At 32.6% G+C, this 22,654-nt stretch overlaps 1 protein-coding gene across 5 annotated transcripts in view; it reads left to right on the top strand.

The window, feature by feature from the left end:
* LOC101260320 (fatty acid amide hydrolase-like) overlaps nt 1-22,654 on the top strand; it is a 62,826-nt gene that overhangs the window by 18,989 nt on the left and 21,183 nt on the right. For 2 of the 5 annotated variants that reach the window (XR_011213219.1, XM_069292411.1), the window contains exons 9-16: nt 6,818-6,893; nt 7,015-7,086; nt 7,169-7,220; nt 7,291-7,362; nt 7,465-7,545; nt 9,002-9,105; nt 9,264-9,356; nt 10,515-10,583. Coding sequence is in view for 2 of the 5 variants with exons in the window: in XM_069292411.1 (XP_069148512.1) it covers nt 6,818-6,893; nt 7,015-7,086; nt 7,169-7,220; nt 7,291-7,362; nt 7,465-7,545; nt 9,002-9,105; nt 9,264-9,356; nt 10,515-10,583 (619 nt within the window). In the remaining 3 variants the exon portion in view is untranslated. Of the gene's footprint in view, nt 1-6,817; nt 6,894-7,014; nt 7,087-7,168; nt 7,221-7,290; nt 7,363-7,464; nt 7,546-9,001; nt 9,106-9,263; nt 9,357-10,474; nt 10,584-10,660; nt 10,726-11,623; nt 11,690-11,773; nt 11,870-11,950; nt 12,130-22,654 lie in introns of those variants that run through there. The other 3 variants (XR_011213218.1, XR_011213220.1, XM_069292410.1) reach the window with 3 other exon arrangements.

The raw sequence follows: 22,654 nt of genomic DNA, 5'->3' as shown, positions 1-22,654 counted from the left end.
GTAAAGTGACTACTACACATTCAAAAGGAACAATACTCTTTTGGTTTTCACCTTACTAAAATATTGCTCAAAATCTATTTTTCTTCACATATTATTTTTCTTGTATAGTTTATGGAATACCTCATTTTGCTATCAAAGTGGGTTTTTTCTGTAACTTGGTGTGTTCTACAAATGAGCAAGAATGCTCTATTTATAGAATGAGAAAATCATACATATGTCACTAATGACATAGGTAAATTAGCAAATTCAAAAAAAAGTTTGCAAATCTTACTAATTTGCCAACTACCAAATATTTATTTTCAACTCTTCTCACTATTCCATTTTACCAATTACTTGTAGCAATTGAATAGCAAAAGTTGAGCAAAAATTTATGGGATGGACTCTACAGATATCCCCCTCCAGTCCCATTCACTGAAAGGAGGTATCTTCATTTTCTTTAGAGAGAGCTCATACCTACAAGTTCTTTGCATAACTCGAACTTGTCTTTCGGTATCGTCTTGGTTAGCATATATGCAGGATTTCACTAGTGTGGATCTTTTTGAGGTGAAATGATTCACTCTCCACTTAATCACGAACTGGTGTCGATGTGTTTTGTTATTGCATGGTACATGAAGTTCTTACTCAAGTCTATTGCATGTCACAATAGATAATATACTCCGTCTGATTCAAAATAAGTTCTTGAAGAAATCGCTTTAGACATATCATCTCCTTGTCGGCTTCAGTAGCCGTAATATACTCAGCTTCAGTTGTAGATAATGCAACACACTTCTGCAACTTTGACTGCTATGATATAGCTCCCCTAAAAAAGTAAACAAATATCTAGTAGTGGATTTTTTGTTTACAAGGTCACCTTCCATATCAAAATCTGTATAGTCTTTCAAGATTGGATTTGATGATCCAAAACACAAGCATTCATCTGATCTTCCCCTAAGATACATGAGTATCCACTTCACAGCTTCCCAATGCTCTTTTCCTAGAGATTATCGAGAAATCTGCTAACAACACCAACTGCGTGAGCAACATCCGGTCTAGTGCATACCATTGCATACATTAGATTTTTGATGATGTAGAAATTTGGAACTTTGGACATGTTCTCTTTTTCCTCCCTAGATTTAGGACACATCTTCTTGCTCAACTTCATATGACCAACAAGAGGTGTGCTAACATGCTTAGCATTCTTCATATTGAAGCGCTCAAGTACACGTTCAATATACTTCTCTGGGACAAATAAATCTTTTTTTCATATATGAGACGAGTAATTCTCATACCCAAAATTTGTTTGTCATGACCAAGTCTTTCATAGCAAAAAACTTACACACCTCTTTCTTCAACTCGTTAATCTTGGAAGTATTCTTGCCCACAATCAACATATCATCCATATACAACAAAAGGATGATAAAATCATTGTCAGAAAATTTTGTAGAAATACACAATAATCTAAAAAAGTTTTCTTATATCCTTGCTCCCTCATAAAATATTCAAACTTCTTGTACCACTGTCTAGAAGCTTATTTTAGGCCATATAGACTCTCTCTGAGTTTGCACACAAAATTTTCTTTGCCATCTACTATGAAGCCCTCAAGTTGTTCCATATAAATCTTTTCTTCTAGATCACCATGATGGAAAACCATCTTCACATTCATCTGCTCAATCTCTAAATCAAGACTAGCAACCAAACCTACAACTATGCGAATCGAGGACATTTTCACAATAGGAGAAAATATTTCATCAAAGTCAATACCCTTTCTTTCACTAAATCCCTTAACAACCAATCTAACTTTGTACCTGGCTTCAAGTTGTGTTCTTCAAATTTAACTTTGAACACTAACTTGTTTTTCAAAGCTCTTACGCCCTTGGGCAATTTTACCAACTCATAAGTGTGGTTCTCATGCAGAGACTTCATCTCATCTTGCATGGCTTCAATCCGTTGATCCTTGTGCTCATCTATCATTATATCCTCATAACATTATGTTTCTCCCCCGTTAATGAGTAACACACACTCATTGGGTGAATAATAGGAGGAAGGAAACCGCTATCTTGTGGATCTCCTAAGCGAAATATTTGATTCGTCTATAACTTCATGAGCAAAAGGATCATCAATAACAATATCATTGTTATTATCAACATCAACATATTTGATTCAATACATGATTATGGACCATGATCATCAAGCCCAACAACATCATGCACACTTGTGTGAGGAACTTCAACATGATGAACTATACCATTAAAACTTGAAGATTCTACCTTCTCCGCTTTGTCAATATTTTCAATTGTTTTATTTTCCATAAAAATAATATCACGACAACTCATAAGTTTCTTTTCAATTGGATCATATAACCTATAACCAAATTCATCAAGGCCATATCCAGCGAAGATGCACACTCTTGATTGGTTCTAACAATGACCTCTCATCTTTTGACACATTTACAAAATCTTTTCAACCAAATACTCTCAAATGGTCATAGGAAACATCCTTTGCATACCAAACACTATTTGGTACATCACTTTGCAAAGAAACAACAGGAGAAATATTAATAACATGTGCAGCGGTTAATAAAGCCTCAACCCAATATGAGTTCCACAACTTTGCTTCAGAAAGCAAACATCTAACTCTTTCCATCAAGGTCCTTTTGATTCTCTCATCCTAACCATTAAGTTGAGGAGTCTTGGGAGGAGTCTTCTGGTGTCTAATACCTTGATGGTTGCAGTATTCTTCAAGTGATTCATAATATTCACCACCATTACCAGTACGAATACATTTCAGTTTCTTTCCAGTTTCTCTTTCGAGTGAAACCTAAAACTGCTTGAAGACATCTAACACTTGGTCTTTAGTCTTGAAGACATAGACCCAAAGTTTTCTCGATCAATCATCAATGAAAGTGATAAAGTAGAGTGCACCACCCAATGTCTTTGTCTTTATTGGTCCACATAAATCAGAGAGCACCAACTCAAACAACTTTGTCTTTCTCGAAGAAGGTTAGGACTTAAAGAAAACTCTATTTTGTTTACCAACCAAACAGTGCTCACACTTTTCTAATTTAGCACTTTTGAAATTTGACAAAAAAAATTCTTATCTAGAACATTAAGTCCTTTCTCGATGATGTGGGTAAGTCTCTATGCCATAACGTTGAAGAGTTATCGCTCTCAACCGCATCCGCCATATCAACAAAAGCAGAGGTTGCAGTCTAGTATAGACCACGACGTTTGTTACCACGAGCCACAACGAAGGAACCCTGAATGAGCTTTCATTTTCCATCACCATTGGTACTAACATATCCTTCATCATCAAAAACACCAAGAGTAATTAGGTGCAGAAGAACATCAGGAGCACGTTTCACATTTAGTTCCAACACTAGTTTCCAAACAAATTGTACCAATACCAACCACCCTAGAAACAGTCTCATTACCCATACTCAAGGTCCCAAAATCACCTAAAGTATAGAAAGAAAAAAATCTTTCCTTGATGTCACATGAGATGTGGCACCAGTGTCCACAACCCAGCTTGACTCATCACAAACAATATTTATCATAATCATATCCGCATCAAGACAGTAAAAATATCTTCGGTGGTAATGGTGGCTAGGAAATTTTCATTGTCATCTTCTTTAGTTTCCTCTTTGTTTTTGTTTTCCCTCTTCAACTTCCTGCTGAACTTCTTTGTGTGCCCTTTTATGCCACAGTGATAGCACTAAATATCCTTTAGTCTTCCCCTGGATTTGCTCATATTTTGTTCTCTATTATGAGAACCATGAGTTTTGTTCCTCCCCTGGGTCTGTTATCAGGACATCCGACAAAAAAGAACCTTGAGTTTTTCTTCTCATCTCTTCGTTCAAGACACTACTCTTGGCGGAATCCATAGAGATCACACATCAGGCGCAGAATTTGACAATGAAGTTCTAAATGTTTTCCAAGAGTCTGGTAGGGAACTAAGTAAGATCAAGCCTTGGATTTCTTCATCAAATTTGATGCCCATAACAGATAATTGGTTCATGATTCCCTGAAAATTATTCAGATGATCTGTCATTGAAAATCATCATGATACTGTAAACTCAACATCTGCTTTTTATGAACATTTTGTTGTTTTCACTCGTCCTAGCATACAAACTTTCAAGATTCTCCCATAAGATTCGAGCATGTGTTTCCCCAGAAATATGGTTCAACACATTATCGTCGATCCATTGCCTAATGTGTTCAGAAACCTATCTGTGCAACATATTTCACTCTTCATATGTTTTATTATCAGGCTTTACAGTGATAAATACTGATTTGTAAAAATTCTTAACATAAAACAGATCTTCCATTTTTCCCTTCCAAATGACATAATTAACACCATTCAAAGTAACCATTCTACTTGTGTTAAATTATATCGTTTTTCCCCAAAAATATTCTTATAAAAAATCAAAGTAAATTTTTCTGATGTGGAAGTTTAGACTGTGCTGCAACCACAGAGCATAATCAGAAAAAACCTTGGCTCTGATACCAGTTTGTTGGGACAACACAGATAAACACAAAAATATATATGGTAAAAGTAATAGAAATAAAATGGGAAAATAACGACACCAAGAATTTTACGTGCAAACCCTTCTAAATAAGAAAAAAATCACGGGCCAAGAGGAGCAACTAATATCACTATATTAAGGAATTTTACACTTTGTAGTCACAAATACAATACTCAAAGTGAGTATTACACACTGAAAAGGAATAATACTTTTTTGGTTTTCACCTTACTAAAATATCGCTCACAATCTATTTTTCTTCAAGACTAATTTTTTGTATAGTTCATGAAATACCTCACTTTGCTCTCAAAATAGTTTTTCTCTCTCTAACTTGGTATGTTTTACAAATGAGCAAGAATTCTCTATTTATAGAAAGAGAAAATCATACATATGTCACTAATGACATAGATTAATGTAGCAAAATCAAAAAAAGTTTGCAAATCTTACCAATTGTCAACTACTAAATCTTTATTTTCAAGTCTTCTCACTATTCTTTTTTACCAATTATTTATAACAATTGAATGACAAAAGTTGACCAAAAATTTATGGGATGGACTCAACACTCCTTAATCCTAGATTTCAGTGTGCTCAACTCAACAATAACTAAGATTATTCAGTATGTAAATTCTCAACATGTCAGGTCTCACTCTTCTCAATCATTGCAGCTTGCCACTTGGGGATATGAAACGCCTTCTCCAAATCTACAAGGCTAAAAAAATGCCCACATTGCATCTCTGTCATATGTCGGAGGACCCTACAGTTTAGACATACAGGTTGTACGGATCCTACTGCCAACTGTAGGTCGAGTTAGAAGGCCTAAAATTGGCCAACTTCCTACAATACTATTCTATGGACCATCAAACCTTCTACGATCCCTATACCTATATGAAACTGATCTACGACTCGTCTTGTTCATGATTATTCGTAGGTCAAATTTCAGAAATTTGAAATTCTAAAAACTCAACTTCAGTTCTATGGTAACCTCCCCGGCAATTACCAGAAGGAAGTCCTACGAGCCGTTGTCTGTCTCGTAGACCACTGAATTTCCTTTTCTATCAATTTCCAATTTCCTAGGTGTTACAAGAGATTACTTTCCATCCTAACAACCTAAACATGATAGTTTTCTCCATCAAAAGCTGGCTCGAGGAGCAATTGATGAAAAAAATACATTCTGCAAGCTAATTTTATGAAATGGCTTGATTATGTTTGGGTTTTACTCAATCAATTTAACTCACAAATTCTCACAAGTCCCTTAAGATATAAAAGGCTTTGATGCCATTGTTAGTGTTAAACAAAGGAGAATAAGAGATGATTGAAGAAAAAAATGAAAAAAGTACGTCTTCGATTGATAATATAAGACTGAATAAATACATCGCAGCTTAACTAAGATGCTATAAAGTAATGCTAAAAATCTGCTAAAACTAAGTTTTTGTTTGCTGAAATTGAGAAACTAATACTTAACAGTATCTAACATAATTTTAAACAAACTAGGGAACTATGAATAACTAAAATATAGCTATTTATTCTGGTGTGGGCTTCCTCAATATTCTTCTGTCCTATGTCATCTTCTAGCTTGAATTTTGGTCATGTACTTCTAGAAAAATCCTACACCAAACACCATAAGAATTTGGTTTCTCCAAAATTTTCATTTGAGTGCCTGAGACTCCGTTGAACCGTAGTGTGCAAACCAAATATGTAAACTACTCCTAAAACACATACGAGCTTATTGAAATATTCAAAACACCGATATGATAACAATAGTGGTTGGTAGCGATGATGGTTGCTAGTGGTGATTGTGATGAAAAAGAATGTGTGGTTGTTGATGATGTGTTGGCTGTAGTTGGTTGTGGTGCTAGTTGCTATGGTGGAGGTAATTGGTAATAGGGACTGCCTGTAGTGGTGATAGTGATTGATTATGATGGTGGAGGTGGATTAGTAATAGGGATCGATTGCCTGTAGTGGTTGTAGTGATTGATTATGATGGTGGAGGGTGATGCAACAGTTGTGGTTGCATTGGATATTATAACTATAATAATGGAGGTGATGCATGTGGTAGCGAGTGGACTAGTATATAGTGTCTGACAATGATAGTAGTTTACCGTGGTGATTGTGATGATAAAAGTTGTTGGCAACTTTAATAGTGGTTGACATTAATGATGATGACCTAGGTGGTTGGTGGTGACATATTAATCAATAACCATTTCCCAATGATATTAAAATTTTATTTAGGTTGTTTATAATAAAGACCTATTCAAACCAAGTAAGTGCTTAAATCTTAATATAAATTCACTGATTTTCTTTTGTTCTGAATAAGTTTAGGTTCTGTAAGAATGCCTGCTGCTCTTTGTGGAGTTGTTGGTTTAAAGCCAAGCTTTGGACGTGTATCACACTCGGGGTATGTAACTATTTTGTTCACTAGTCCAGAACATGATCAAGATATTGCAACATAATTCCAAGAAATGACGTCAATTCCCAATATATATTGATTCTTACCTCGACGATCTCTTGTTGGTCAGTGTTCTTCCTCTGAATTGGACGGTTGGAATGGTAGGGATACTTGCTGGTACAGTTGAAGATGCACTTCTAGTGTTAGTATTATTTACTAGCTAGCTTTAAAGTTAAAAAATTAATTTAGAATGTACAAATTTAATCAGTTGACTTAATTTCCAGTTATGCAGCTATCAGTGGCCCCAATTCATCACATCATTCTCAAACCGCTCTCGTAAAAATTCTCTCTCTCCTTAAAATTATGTATTTATAACATGTACTTATTATCGATTTCTTTATCGCAGCCAAAATTATATTTTCCTCTGCTCAAGTCACCAAGGCCTATGCCTAATATCAGATTAGCCAAATATGGGGAGGTTTGTGTCATTTTATTAACCTTGCTAGTTTTTCCTTTTCTATTAGTCATATACATGCACATTATTCAAACTTTTTTTTTTGTATTTGTTTCTTCTGTTTAGTGGTTTAATGACTGCAATGAGGAAATCAGAGTTTGTTGTTCTCGAGCTTTAGAAAAATTGCGCGACAACTATGGTTGGGAGGTAATTTAATCATTTCCTAATATTTCATTTTTCTTGTAGAGAACATCATCTAGCAAGTTAGTTCTTCAGTAATTGAAAATGGTTATATGTTTAAACATGTTTCAAGCCTAAAAAAGACGTAGTATAACACTACTTACTTAATTATCTTACCTCAAAACTATCAGAAGAGGAAGATCTAGAATTTGAAGTTTATGAATTCCGAATATACATAAATGATGTTAGAAATGCAATTTTACATGGAAATCAACAGGAAGTTGTATATTATGAGTCAACAATTTGATCCTAGATATCACAATCACGTTTGTCTATTTAAAAAAGATATTATATGATCTTAAACATGTATGTGGAGCCTCGTACTCGTACTTCATGTTGTATTCAAGCATGTATAGTAGAGAAAACCCTTCCTTCTTTTCAAGAGAGGCACAATTATACTTATATGGTATATATGTAGGTGATAACATGAAGTAAATCTGATAAGTCAATTTATGTAGAGTGCAGATAGTGAACATCTTCAAGGTGTCAACGGAATACTTAGATATATCAAATGAAATATGCAACATTATTTCACAGTTACCCTTAGGTACTCAGATATAAACTAGGGAGGTATTAGTACAACAATATTTATCTTGGTGCAAACAATAGTATTTTTTGAGCTTTTAAGAAAGACTACAATAGCAAAGTCAAGTGACGAAGTTTAATATAGAGTATTGCCCTCAACTACAACTGAAATGAATGAATCCTTTACATTCTCAATGAAACTTGAGTTTATTCTAATACTATGTCTACACCATTTTGATTATTCATACTTGAATAACTATAAGTGAATCCTTCAATGATTGATTGTCAAATAGGATTATAATAATATAAGTGCTTTTATATGAGGTAAAAACAATCATGTAACATGTTGAAATAGACTATTAATTTGTTGGGAAACAAGTGGCTAGATGACTAATTAATCAAACAATTTGTACACACACAAATGCATTGACATAAATATAACATGTTGAAATGATTAAAAATCTAATGGTATTGTATTAGTCTAAAAAGTGTCATATATATTTCATAAAAATATATAGGAGCCTCTGTAATCAACATTGATCATTTAACGCACATTCTCTTTTCTCACTAAACTAGCCTCAAGTCTCAAATTAAACACTTCAATAGCCTCAAGTCTCAAATTAAACACTTCAATATCATGTTACTTGTTTATATATTTGTGACACTTATTAGTCTTTCAACTAAAGTTAAAAATTTATGTAATTGTACATTATCAAATTATATCTGAAAATCATATCCATGAAAAACTAATTACTTCAAATATATATACATATAGAGAGAGAGAAAATACAAGTAAATTCTTTTGAGTTGTACTAAAGAAGCATCTCATATATATATATATATATATATATATATTCTTTTTAATCATGTTAACATTGTTGTGATTTATATTTTAAAGACCATACAAGTTACAATCCCAGAGTTAGAGGTAATGCGGTTGGCACATTATGTGACAATTGGATCTGAATGCAGTACTTCAATTGGTCCTGAACTAGAAAAAATGTAAGTTAATTAATTTTCTTTCTTTCTTTCTTTCTTTCTTTCTTTACTATATTGGTACTCTTCTACTAAATGATATACTTATAGGAATTTATTTTGAATCTGAATGCAGTACTTCAAATGATAAATGATATACTTACAATTTGTTTTGAATATATTAGGAATAAAGATGAAGTAGGATGGGATGCTAGAGTTGCAGTTTCTGTATATGGTTCCTTCAGTAGCCAGGAGTATTTGAATGCTCAAAGAATTAGGTAATTACCACAATTTCAGACTTACTCTTGTTGCTAACTTTTAATTAATTAATTTCTGGCTCAAGGGAAACATTATATATGATTTATTTTTGGTGTAACACTAACTGAACACCTAACAAATTAAAAAAAAGGGGAATATTAAACCTTAAAAATAGGTTGATTCTAATAACTGAGGAAGGGAATTTGAATTGTTTTGTTATTCCTCATCAATCAATCTTTTATAGAGTGTATCAATAAAAAAATTATCTCCAAAATGAATGCACCAGTCCAGTCCAAACATATATATATATATATATATATATAGACGCTTCAACTTTTGCGATTTATATACCGCTACCATCAGTTTAAAAACCTCCATCACTGCTAACTTTAATCATTCATCCCATTCTCTGGTTTAATTTAATCTTGTATTTTAATTAACATAAGGCTTGAATTTTTAAACTACATCACAAAATTAATTTATAACCAATTATGCCAATGAATATTTAGTTAAGAGAGTACTGATACTCCATGCTTTCTAATTCTCATCATATCTACGAGCAATATATATATATATATATAGATCCCTCATATTTTCCAACATATAACTATTAGTAGATTACATAGTTTCTTCGTTTATTGTTAATTAATTGTCATGAGAATATCTTGTATTGTGTTAGAAATTTGAATAGCATGTGAAACATAACATGAAAGCTAGCTGGATTAAATATAAATATATATATATATATATATATATATATATATATATATATATATATATATATATATATATATATATTATAACTAGTTAAGTCATGTTATTAATGTAATCAATGTATATAACCACCAAGGAGTAGAGTCTGAATAAGTTAAGTCATGTTATACCTTGATGATCATGCTATGCCCGACGAAGACGTATGTACACAACAATATAATACGTATGGTCTAAAATTCAGACACTTTTCATATGAAATTTATAGGAATTGATAGTGAGTTTTCATGATCGACGAAAGCTAGCTAGCTCATAGAATCTTTCTAATTAGCATCTGCCCACTAGCTAGATAATCTATATCCTATTTGCAAACATACATCCTAACCTAAATGAAGTTTAATTTAGACTGGTTAATTTGATCAATTAGGTAAATAAAGTGTACGTTGTCCCTTTTATTTCACGTCCAGAAATCGACAGCTGCAGTTTCACAAAAGAATATTTAGCATGGCAGATGTGATTGTTACACCAACAACAGGGTACGTACGTACGTATATTTAATCAAATAAATTTAAACATACATATCAATTTTGTCAAATATATACTACTTGTGTAGGGTTACGGCTTACAACATAGGCAACGACACTCGCCACACTGGGGAACTCGACTACATAAATGGAGGTATATATATATATATTTATGAACCTCATTTTATTATTAACATACATACTCATATATCTTAATTTATTTTTTCATATATACATATACACTTTTTCCCGCTGGCGTACTGACACATTTCAAATTTTTCATATTTATTTTGAATTCTCAATATTTATTGTGACTTATACTATTTATTACGCACTTTACAAATATATAAATTTAACTACTTTTTAAAGTTAAACTAGATTACATTAATTTGATTTTTTAAACAAAAAAAACTGATATTCAAAAGCTATACGAAAAGTAATATATATAAGTTGTAATTTTTCGCATATATCAATATGATACAAAATATATTAGTAAAAATTTCTTATAGGTTGACTCTAAAATATGAAACCATGACAATTAAAAGTGTGGAGAGAGAGTAATAGTTAATTATCAAGTTGTTTCATCTGAATATTTGTCTTTGCTAGTTTCAATATCAATGAATTCATCATATTTAAGGCTAGTCAAGGCAGTGAGTAACTAATCCCTGTTTGTAGTCTGATTTTATAGAAGTCATTAAATGAATATATAACCAAAAGTAACAGGCTAGCGCATACATAGAAGATATATATACATAAGGAAAGCAAGAAACAAATATCAAAATAGAGAAATATATATACATACATAGATGAAAACATCCCCAACACCTAGTATATATTAGTATAAGTGATGGAGCTACTAATCAGTATTATATATGTACATAAAGAACCATCTCTGAATACAACATAAGGAAAATTAAGGACAATTCGGCATACCAAAAGCTCTCCCCAATGATCTGCATAAGTATAGATAGTATGAGTCGATGGGACTAAGGGGTTTTACTATTATTCATAAAAAATAATTACGAGAAAATTAAACTTGATGATTATTTCAGCTGCACTAGTTCGATACCAGATAGCAGGAAATTTTCTGGGATTGCCTGCTATTACTGTACCCGTATGTATGCTCTCTCTCTATCTTCTTAAAATATGATAACACTTTTAATTTTAATTATTTATTCAAATTAATTTAATATTTTGTCTAGGTTGGTTATGATAAGTCTCATTTGCCTATTGGTCTTCAATTTATTGGAAAGCCATGGGATGAATCCTTATTGATTCATATAGCTTTTTCCATGCAGGTAATTTAATTAATTAATATTTTTCATTATCACTCCTTTTTATTTTGTTCATTTAAATTAATTGCATATCTTGTTTTTCAGGCATTATGTATTTCACAACACAAAAAACCAGAGGTTTTCTGGGATCTGTTGGCCAGCTAGTTTAATTCTCTGTTCGTTTGATTTGCAAGCCATAATTTGGTCACTTAATTCAACAATTAACGTTTTATCTGATAAATACTATATGCATCTTAAATAATGAACTAAACCATCTCTTATCACTTGCCTCTGATCCCATGGCTAAAAGAGTCATATTGGTTGGCGAATAGACTGATGGTCAGTCTTAAGAGCATGAGTCATATCTTTACATGATATCATAATTAGGTCCAATCCTGTTTAGACTTCCAGTCCAAGCTTCGGTTGGTTCTGAGCGTAACCGGGGGTGTTAGAGTGGATAAAAGCATTCGGAAATGGACTAGCAATCTACTTATATAGACTTGAACAATCCTCACTTCATAAGCTTGCTTTGGGGTTGAATTAGGTTCTTTTACATCCCCTATGCATGCTTTCTATTAACCATAAGAAATTATTTTTAATGTATTACTCTTTTTATACTTTTTAGCTCTTTGTCTCTTCTTCATTTCTCCCCATGATCCAAAAAGAGAATCATGCTTTTGACAAAACCTCAATTAAAATTAGGTGTTTATATATTCAAAATAGGATAAATATTATAAATGATATTTATTGTTTAGCCTAAAGTTTGTTTGATTAAGTTAATCACTTAAACTGTTTAGAGTAAGACCGCAAGCAACTTAACTAATCCAAGCTATATTTATCCGTAGATAGTGTGAATAAAATGAGAACATAGTACCACGAATAATAAAAATCCAGATAATTAAAACAAAATAATTGATACAGTAAAAGAGAAAGAGTTTCTTATTGATTCTCCTAGGTAAGGTTATTTAAATTTATGAAGAGCATTGATAACCAATTATATCTCACTAAGATAAGTTAGCCTAAACCCAACAATTTCAATAAAGTGTGCAAATAAATTATAACTGAAATTTGATAACAATTTATAATGCAAATAATCAATTAACTTAGCTAAATCCTCAAAACCTGGTTATCACGTGCACAAACCTCTAATTTATTACAATGAATTTCAAAGAAAACACAAGTTTAAATGATGTTATCTCTAAAGTAGAACAAATCAAAAATAGGAGTAAGAAGGTCCACTGAGATGACAAACAACTAACTCTAGTATCACGAAGATCCGAACTCGTAACCTACAAAAATGTAGAAGCAAGGGGCGAGTACCAAACCGCAAGATACTCAACAAGTAAACTTGTAAACACAAGTAAAGGGAACAAAATAAGTGTATTTTACATTCCAACCGAACCTCCACAACTACAACCTGTATAAAAACATTCCAACCTTATGCCTCACAATTAACATAACGCATAGTTCAACCACCTCACTCCAACAATTACAACTCAGCAACACATAAGATTAAGTTCACTAGTCACAAGTTCCAAAGAAAAGCACTTACAAGTTAACAAATGATAATGATATGCAATGCAATGCAATGAAATGTCAAGTATAGTGATTCATGTATGACCTAACTATACACATCGACTGTCTCTCAGTCGGGAACATACGGGGGACATACATGTCCATGCATCTGTCGCGGCATGAAACACGTATCTTGATAATAAAATCAATTGTGGTGTGTGACACGTCAATCGAATTATAATATTTATCACAACGCACGACATGTCCCTTGAAATAGTATATTCTCTACTCAGTGAGCACAAGCATATCACTGAAGGTTACAAATTAATTACCAACATTCCAGGTCCAAAATGTAATCAAGGATTAATTGGCAAACCACCGAGTCACTCGGCGAGCTTGACTCAGCTTGCCAAATACCCCAACATGCTAGATTCCCACCTCAATATCCAGTTTTTTACGCACAACCTATAATAATCCAATTTCAAAACCAATTTTATGTCATTCAAGCCTAACCCATTACTATCATATACTCCGAGGCACTCATACTTCCCCAAATTGACCTAGATTCAAACAAATAATGATTTTTCTCTTAAGAATGACATCACCCAATTCATCATTGGGCAAGTTTGAGTTTTTTTGTGAAACTTAGGTTATTCAAACTTTACCCACACAAAATCCTAACATGCAAACCCACAATTTAAGCGCCAATCTCAAACTAAATTATGATAAATAAGATATCAGGCATGATTGAATTCGAATTAGATATAATGAATAATTTAACACAAAATCAAAGAAACTAATAGATCTACAAACTACTCAAACACATTCTCAACATAACTCTTACAATTTTAAAACTAGTTTGGCCAACCAGTCTCAATTTCAAAGATATGAAACTAAAGCAAAGGGATACAACAAGTAATACTTTAGCTTCTGAGCACACAAGGACATCCACAAAAATATTGAAATGAAAAATAGAACCTAAACTTTGATTGTAAATGTACAAGAGTCGAAAATTTCAAAATAAGGTTTGAATTAAAAATGGTTGAAAGACCTATGACCCTTCAGTTAGCGTTTCGATCAGTTAGGTCTATTAATTCCACCTATCCACTCGGTGAGTCTCCGAGTGGACTTTAGTCTGCCGAATTTATAAGAGTCATCGTCCTTCAGTCGGTCCAAAAGGCGAGATAAGTCGCATTCACTGAGCTACTTGTCGATTCGCTGAATGGACTTTGGCTCGCCCATTTACCCTTTTCCTTTAAATTTCAAATTTGTATTCACATGCAACAACCGTTATTCAAAACAAAAGTAAAACGTGGGTTACCTCCCATGAATCGCCTTTTTTAATGTCATGGCACGACGTGTCCATGTCATCAAGCCTCATTCTTTGGGTTCACCAAAGTATTACTATGAAGACCCTCTTTTGATCTTGGATTCAAATGAACCGAGATTTGACCCATCTAAGTTTTAAGTACCTTGATAGAAAACGAGTGTGAAGTCATTGTTTCATTTCCTTGAGTAGCTTGTATGATCCTTCCACTTTGTTTAAGATACAAGCACAGATATCCTTAGTACGAAAACTTTCGGGATCATCCCTTTATTTCTTCGACTTTTGACGTTCATGAGGAGGCACATAGTGATATTTGTTACCATATATTTATCTCCAATTTGCACCATGGTCTCTCCATTCTTTATCCCAATCTCTCCAACCATCATCGTGATCTCTATTCGAACCTTGATTTCTGCCCCGACCTTGGATAGCTCAAATGAGAACCCCCCACTTGGTTCGACATGAACTGAACCTTATCAATGTACATGGAATTAGATTGGGTGTCATCAGGTTCACTCCTCTAATATCTCTCTAATTGAAAGGACTATAAAGGATTTAAAAAATTGGAATGGTCGATTTTGGAAAGAATATAAAAATCTGGAAAAATTTTTAAGTATGTTAAGTTGAGTTTTTGGCCAACTTCAAGAAACCGTAACTCTTATTTATACATGAGTTAGGTGTGCTTCCAGATATCATAGGAAAGATCTTGAAATAATATTTTCAACGCTTTCAAGTTTGCGCGATTCTGAGTTCGTATGAGTGGGATATGCCCATTTGAAGTTAGGTTGTTACAATAAGGAAAATTTTATCCGGATTTTTGAAGGGAAATTTTTCTTTTCCTTACCCAATTAATTAAATGCATATTTAGTAAATTATTTGGGATCTAAATTGAGTTAATTCAGTTTACGCAATTAAGAAATATGCTAGGACTTTGAGAGAAGAGAAAAGAGGAGAAAGGAGAAGAGAAGTTCAAGATTTGTAAAGTTCTTGAAATTTTGGTTGTGGAATTCGCCGTGGATTAATCCTACAAGGTATGTGAGACTTTCATAGTGTTGGGTTCGTCCACGTACACGACAATCATGTTTGTTTCAGCAAAATTTATTTCTAGAAAGTTGATAGTATGATGTTCTTAAATTATGTTCTTGAAGTTCGTTTTAGTACTTTAGATTTGATAGGATTGTGCAGTTCTTGATGAAATCATGTCATTTTAAGAGTTGTTTTGAATTAGGATCTTGTGTATATATACTGAGTATTTGAATCTAAAAAAGAATTGATAAAAAAGAATTGAAATTAGGTAAATTGGGTTTAGAAAACGAGAAAAAAAAATTGGACAAGGAACATGTTCTCGGTCCACGTCGCGGATTTGTCCTTTCAATGTAAAATTTTTCTCTCCACGTCACGGAGAGGTCGCGGACTCCAGTGTTTCAAAATTTTATTTCAGTATCAAATATTTAAATGCATCTCAGCGTCGCTGACTTGCTTCCAGTGATTTCTTAATCTTCTTTTCATATTTAACAATATAAAAACACTTCTAAATATCACGAGATCTTTCCTGTCATAAATCAAAATCCTTGAATCCATAATTCAATTAAAGAAAAGTTAAGAGTCAAGTCAAGAGAAGTCAATAGTTACATCCAGAGAAGTTAATATCCAAGTTAAGAGAAGTTCATAAAGTCTTTCAAAAGTCTTTTATAAATGTTTTAACTTTGTTTTGAGACTTGAGTTTTGAGTTGAGTAAAGTGAAATTTTAACTTAATTTCTTCCAAAAGTGTATATTGGGACTATGTATTCCCAAAGAGTAAAATGTTTTCACATTTAAAGAATAAAGGAAACCTTGATTTCCAAAAGAGTCTTTGATCTAGTTTTCAGTTAAAGAGTAAATGTTTTTACATTTGAGCAAGAATGTGAAAATCAATTCCAAAAGGGCTTTTAAGATAAATTTTGAGTAATTATCTCAAACCAAAGAAAGAAGTTGCTGAGTATTTTGAAGTAGTATTAAGCATCAAAATGGGGGTGAGTTTGACTCATAGGTGGCTCGATTGTGTTAAAAAAAAGAAATGTGCCTTAGGCCCCCAAATTTAAGGGGCCTCATTTTTAATAATAATAAGTTATAAGTTATTGTCTTTTAACAAACATTGAACACTATTTGTAGAAAAAGTAATTTTTTCATGAAAAATGAAGGAATTATAGAAGAAATTTGACATATTTGAAGTATTATATCTCATGAAAAATAATTTAAAACAAGAATGATTATATTATCAGTTGAAAACTAGAAGAAATCAATTATATAAAATTATTGACGATTCAAGTTGAAGACCCCATTTAATTTTTGTTTTAGGCCACTAATATTCTTAAGCCACTCCTGGTTTGACTTCAGATAACTCACTCTCCATAAACCATGTAGCCATCATGGGTAGTAAATGATCATACTTTTTAGATGATTCCTTAAGTGCTTTTTAGCATAGACTAGTGGATTCACTTAGTTAAGGCATTTTATATGACGATAAAGTATATGACAGTTCTAGCAGCGTGGGCAAGATAATGTATCACCAATTAGCTCATAGTGGTTGTTTTCTGTTAGAGAAACTTCCACAAAAACTATATTACTTTATTATATGAGTAAAGTTGAGATTGTTATTGTATATTATTTATTGAACGAAGTTGTTTTCCACTATTTTACAAGTTTTCCATATATTGCATGTGTTTTATTGCTCTATATTGAGTTAAGTTATTCATGAGTTGAGAAAATCCAAAGTAAGTGTTTCTTTTAGATTCCTTTCAAACTTATGTTATGTTTAGTTTTCCCCTCGCATACTCGTACATTCAATGTATTGATGTCATTAGGCCTACATCGTCTTATGATGTAGACACGGGTTATCATGATCCTCATCCAGCACCTCGTTGATCTAGTTGAGCACTCAGAGTCTGGTGAAACTCCTACCTTCCTAGACGGCTCATTTTTATCATTTTCTTTTAGTGTTTCATTGTTAGGATGATCAAGGTCTTATCTCAACATTCCTCTCTGTTTTAGAGGCTTCATAGACATCAGTAATTCAGTTGTCTTTACATTGTTATTTCTTATGTTAACACTTGAATTGCTACTTTGGCCAAGTTGAATGTTTGACCTTTAAACGTTCTAAATTATTTTATTAAACAGTTGTATAGAAATGCATATGATCATTGTAATAATGCACATCAGTAATTCAGTTGTCTTTACATTGTTATTTCTTATGTTAACACTTGAATTGCTACTTTGGCCAAGTTGAATGTTTGACCTTTAAACGTTCTAAATTATTTTATTAAACAGTTGTGTAGAAATACATATGATGATTGTAATAATGCTTGGAGTCTTTCACTGAATAAGTAAGAGTTCACTTGGGGCCATCAATGGTTCTTGAGTGTCAGTTCCGCCTAGGGTGTAGGCTCGAGGTGTGATAACTCCACTATTATAACTAATTGCATTCACGACCTTGGAACCACTTCTCATAACATGTTTCATCAATTGGTCCATTTGGGTCATTATCTTGGCCATGTTTTTATCTCTTTCTTGTTTTTTTCCCATTTGTTCCTTTGTTAGTCCAAGATTTAAATGAGACACCTGGTATTCCCTTGTGTAAAATGCACAATTAATTTTTGGCATCTCATTAAGCATGATTGATGCTATATCAAATGGTAGTCTCATGATTCCACCCTGAATGAGTTGGTATGCAACACCTTTGTTGACCGTGTTGAGGTTCTGGTAAAAATATATCATTTACACATTATCAAGAAACCTATGAGTAGGACACTAAAGAAGTAACTTTGGAACCTCAACCAAGTTTCATGAATAGGCTCACCATCAATCTACTTGAAGGTATGAATATTATCCCTCAACTTAACCATTTTCGAGGAAGGGAAAAATCTCTCATAAAAGACTTCCGTAGCTACTCCCAAGAAGTGATAGATTCCCTTGGTAACTCATTCAACCACTCTGCTGCTTTCCCATTAGAGAAAAGGTAACCCAACAAAATCAGACTGACTCTTGAGTGATGTTCTTGAATGAAAATGGTCCACACACATCCACTAAGTTGTGGATGTCATCATGAGGATCCTCATGGGAAAGTCCTCAAAGAGACCCTTCATTTGCAACGACTGTAACATCATGTTGGTCACATGAAACATCACATTTTACACAATTGAAAGAAACCAAATAGCACCGGTACTTTCGAGCTAATCCTCATTGACATCATGCAAGTTGCCATTGACATTATTGTTCTCAAGTTAACTTGCATTACTCCTATTTACACTAATTTCTTCATATGTTTTAGATCATCCAACAAAAAAACATGAATAAAAAAATTCCACTACAATAGAATAAGATCAAGAAAATACTACAATAAAATAATTGTAAAGATCACTCCAAACATTGGGACCATTTTTAATAACGCTCAACTACACTTCATTCAATTTTAAGTGTAGGTGGTCGCTTACATGTATAAACCCAAGTAGGAGTTGGGGTCGATCCCACAGGGCGTGATACAATATATAATTTAATTAGGAAGTAAAAACATGGCATAACCGTTTGTAGAAGTAAAGGTTTCGTTACATGAAATCAAATCAGGAAGTTTCAATGATAATTATCAAATAGTGGCAATTAGTAACCAAATTTCACCAAAAAAATACTTAGCATAGGGATTAAACAATTAGAGATCGTACCTTAGGAATGTGATAATTCGAAAGTTAATTTCGTGTAATGGGTAATTTATAGTTGCTTAAAGTTGTTGAATCTCAATTGGTAGGCTAGGTTTCAATACAATAGCCATCTCTCGATCAATTATTGTATTTCAAGTGAGTTCCTCAAACCTCAACAAGCTTATCATTTCTAAGAAACCCAATTCCTTAATCGACCCACTCTTTCAAGTTGTGTTTGTAAAGACGCAATCAAATCCACTTTCTCAAGGTAGATTTTTAAGACTCAATTAATATAACTATCAAACAACTATCTACTCTATACCTCTTTCTCAATCAAACATAGAGAGCTAAGCTAGAACATAATTTTCAAATTCAATTCATCAATTAAAATATGAAAATATAATTGAACCTACTTCTAAACAACATTAAAATCAATAATAAATAACACCTATTAGCTAATTAATGCATTCGACTACATGATCACACTCCTAAAATAAGGAGTTTTAGTCAATTATAGTCGAAAGTAATAAATCATTGCCAGTAAGATTTTCTATATGAATTGTTAACCATCAACAATAATCAATGCCGAAATTAAAGATAGAATCCTAAAATCTCAAATTCGAGGTTCAAATCTTTTCCAAAGCTATTCAACAATGTGTAAAAATGCAGAAACTCTCAAAATCTTAGGAATACACATTGTGGGTTCTTTCCAAAAAAAATGAATTTATACTTCTCAAAAATTTCAGTACGCAGTCCACTCAGCGAGGTTAATTGAGTTGGCCGACCGATTCGGCGGTTGCTTCTTCTCGCCTTTTGGCTTTACTACTGCAACAAATTATTTTGGAAATTTAGGCATGAGTTGGATTGCTATCGTCGATCCATTTTGGCGAGTCGCTGAATTTCCTTTTTTCTCTCTAAGTTGGTTCGAAACATGGGACACTTCGTTGGAACTTTTGGTGAGCTGGAGGTTCACTCGGAGAGTCACTGTGTAACCTTTGCGAACTTCAACTTCTATTCAGTTGTCAACCTTTTTTGCTCCTTTTCGCATGTAATGTCCTTGCCTTGCCTTTAATCCTCTATTGTTGCATAATAACATATTAACTTTAGTTATGAGCACAAAATAGGTATTGAGGACACTAAATCATTGAATAATAAGCCCTATGTGAGTCGCAATTCTCAACTCATCATTAATAAAAATAACGTCTGAGTGACCTATGAATATCTTAAAAAGGAATTAATCATAATACTATAAGGATATAAAGTTAAGAAAGAACAAAATGTGTATTCTATATATTTTTAAGCTATGATTAAACAAAAGAATTTGCAAAAAAATGTTAATGCTATATCTAGTCCATATATTATGTAAAGAATACAATTTGGAAAAGAAATTATTAACATTCTGTTAAAAAACATACCGAAAATTGGAGACAAAGTAAATTAACAATTTTCGAATACATGTAACTAAATAACACCTCATCATCTTCATAGTGCTAATCTTTGTATCCATGCTTGTAACCTAGTGTGATTATGGATTAAGCTTGGTACAATGTGTTCACAAAACCTTACTTATATGACATCTTACTCTCTGTTAAAATTCAAACGTACTCATTGACTGCAAATCACTTTTGAGGTTTTCTTGGAAGAAGAAGCATAAAAACTTAAAAAAGAGTAATAATTTAAAAATTAGAGGAAACACCTCTATATATAATCATCAAATAATAGTATGAACATGTGTTTATTGATCCTTATTACAAAAGTTAACACGTTTCAGAAAAGTCACAACTCTTTAGAAAAGTGATAACTTTTTGAAAAACTCACAACCCTTCTAAACAGTCACAACTCTTCAGAAAAGTCACATTATCAAAAAATTCACAACCCTTCAAAAATTCACAATTCTTCAGAAAATTCACAACTCTTCAGAAAATTCACAACTTATCAAAAAATTCACAACCTTTCGAAAAGTCACAACTCATCAATGTAAAAAAGTATCTATTTTTATATTATATCATATAAATAAATAAATATAAATATAAAATATACTAATTGAGTTTTTTTAGTTAAGAGACACTATAATAATTTAAATTCATGTTAAGAAGTTCATGTTTTTAAGGTATACTGATGGTTGAATGAGATATAAATATTGATAGATGTTAATAATATATCAAAAGAATAAACACAAAAACAAAATTGATAACTTATTTGAAGCATCAAAAAGTTTGTATACATACCAAGACGCAATGACCAAGATACAATGTTGCTTTTATTATTTTTAATTTGTAATGAGGTTTGTTATTATTGATTATTTCCTATTGGGTTCTAAAGAAGAAGAAAAATTAGATGAGCCAAAAATAAAGAATCAAATTAGAAAAAGATGAAGTTTCCTTTTTAATGTATACCTTTTTATTTATCTTTTATTAATCGTTGATAGGAAATGTCATATTTTGCTAAATAAAAGCAACATCCATATTTTTAAGATCTCATATCAATTGAATTTAAATGAACTCAAATTGCTAACGTGGCAAGTTAATAAGTACAAGCGTATATCGATAAAAAGAATAAAGAGAAAAATATAAGTTGGTCTCATTTTTTTTTACGAATTATTATTCATACTTCATCTTCCTCACACCCTACCACCCCACCCTTAGCTACTAGAAACCTAACATTTTCTTCTTCCCCACACCCCACCACCCATTGCCGCAATCAACAACCATTGCACCACTTCATTCTTCTAATTATTAAGACTCCCATCCTCTCCCTATTTGTTCTTCTTTGGAAATCCCCGCACCAATTCTTGTTCATCGAACTTCACAGACGCGCTCTTTCCCCTGCTCCAAGCCTTCTTGTTGTCACGCCCCGCACTAATCTCGAGATGCGGACACAGAACCTATGACCACAAATGATCCCAAGCAAACCCTGTTGGCATGATCATGAACATACTAGAGATAATAAACTGATGCGGAAGCTAAATCATAATTAAAATGAAAAGAAGGGGAATACCCATATAATATAACTTAGATATATGAAACTGATGATTTTAATACAAAGAACATATTAACTCAATACGAAACTATGTTTGAAAATAGCCTTTAACTGACTAGAAATGTTGGGACGTGTTTCCGCTAAATATAGCAAACTGAAACTAAAGGACTATAAATACTGAAAAAGAAACTCATGACTATTGTCCTCGGAGAATGAGGACTCACCACTAATTCTGCTAAATTGGAGATCAAAAACTGACCTAAACGTGATCTAGATGCTCTGAACCTGAACCGACATCACTAGAAGATGTACCGCAC

Source organism: Solanum lycopersicum, chromosome 12 (genome assembly GCF_036512215.1).
Source record: "Solanum lycopersicum chromosome 12, SLM_r2.1".
Classification (NCBI taxonomy): Eukaryota; Viridiplantae; Streptophyta; class Magnoliopsida; order Solanales; family Solanaceae; genus Solanum; species Solanum lycopersicum.
This window is presented reverse-complemented; position numbering and strand designations above follow the sequence as displayed.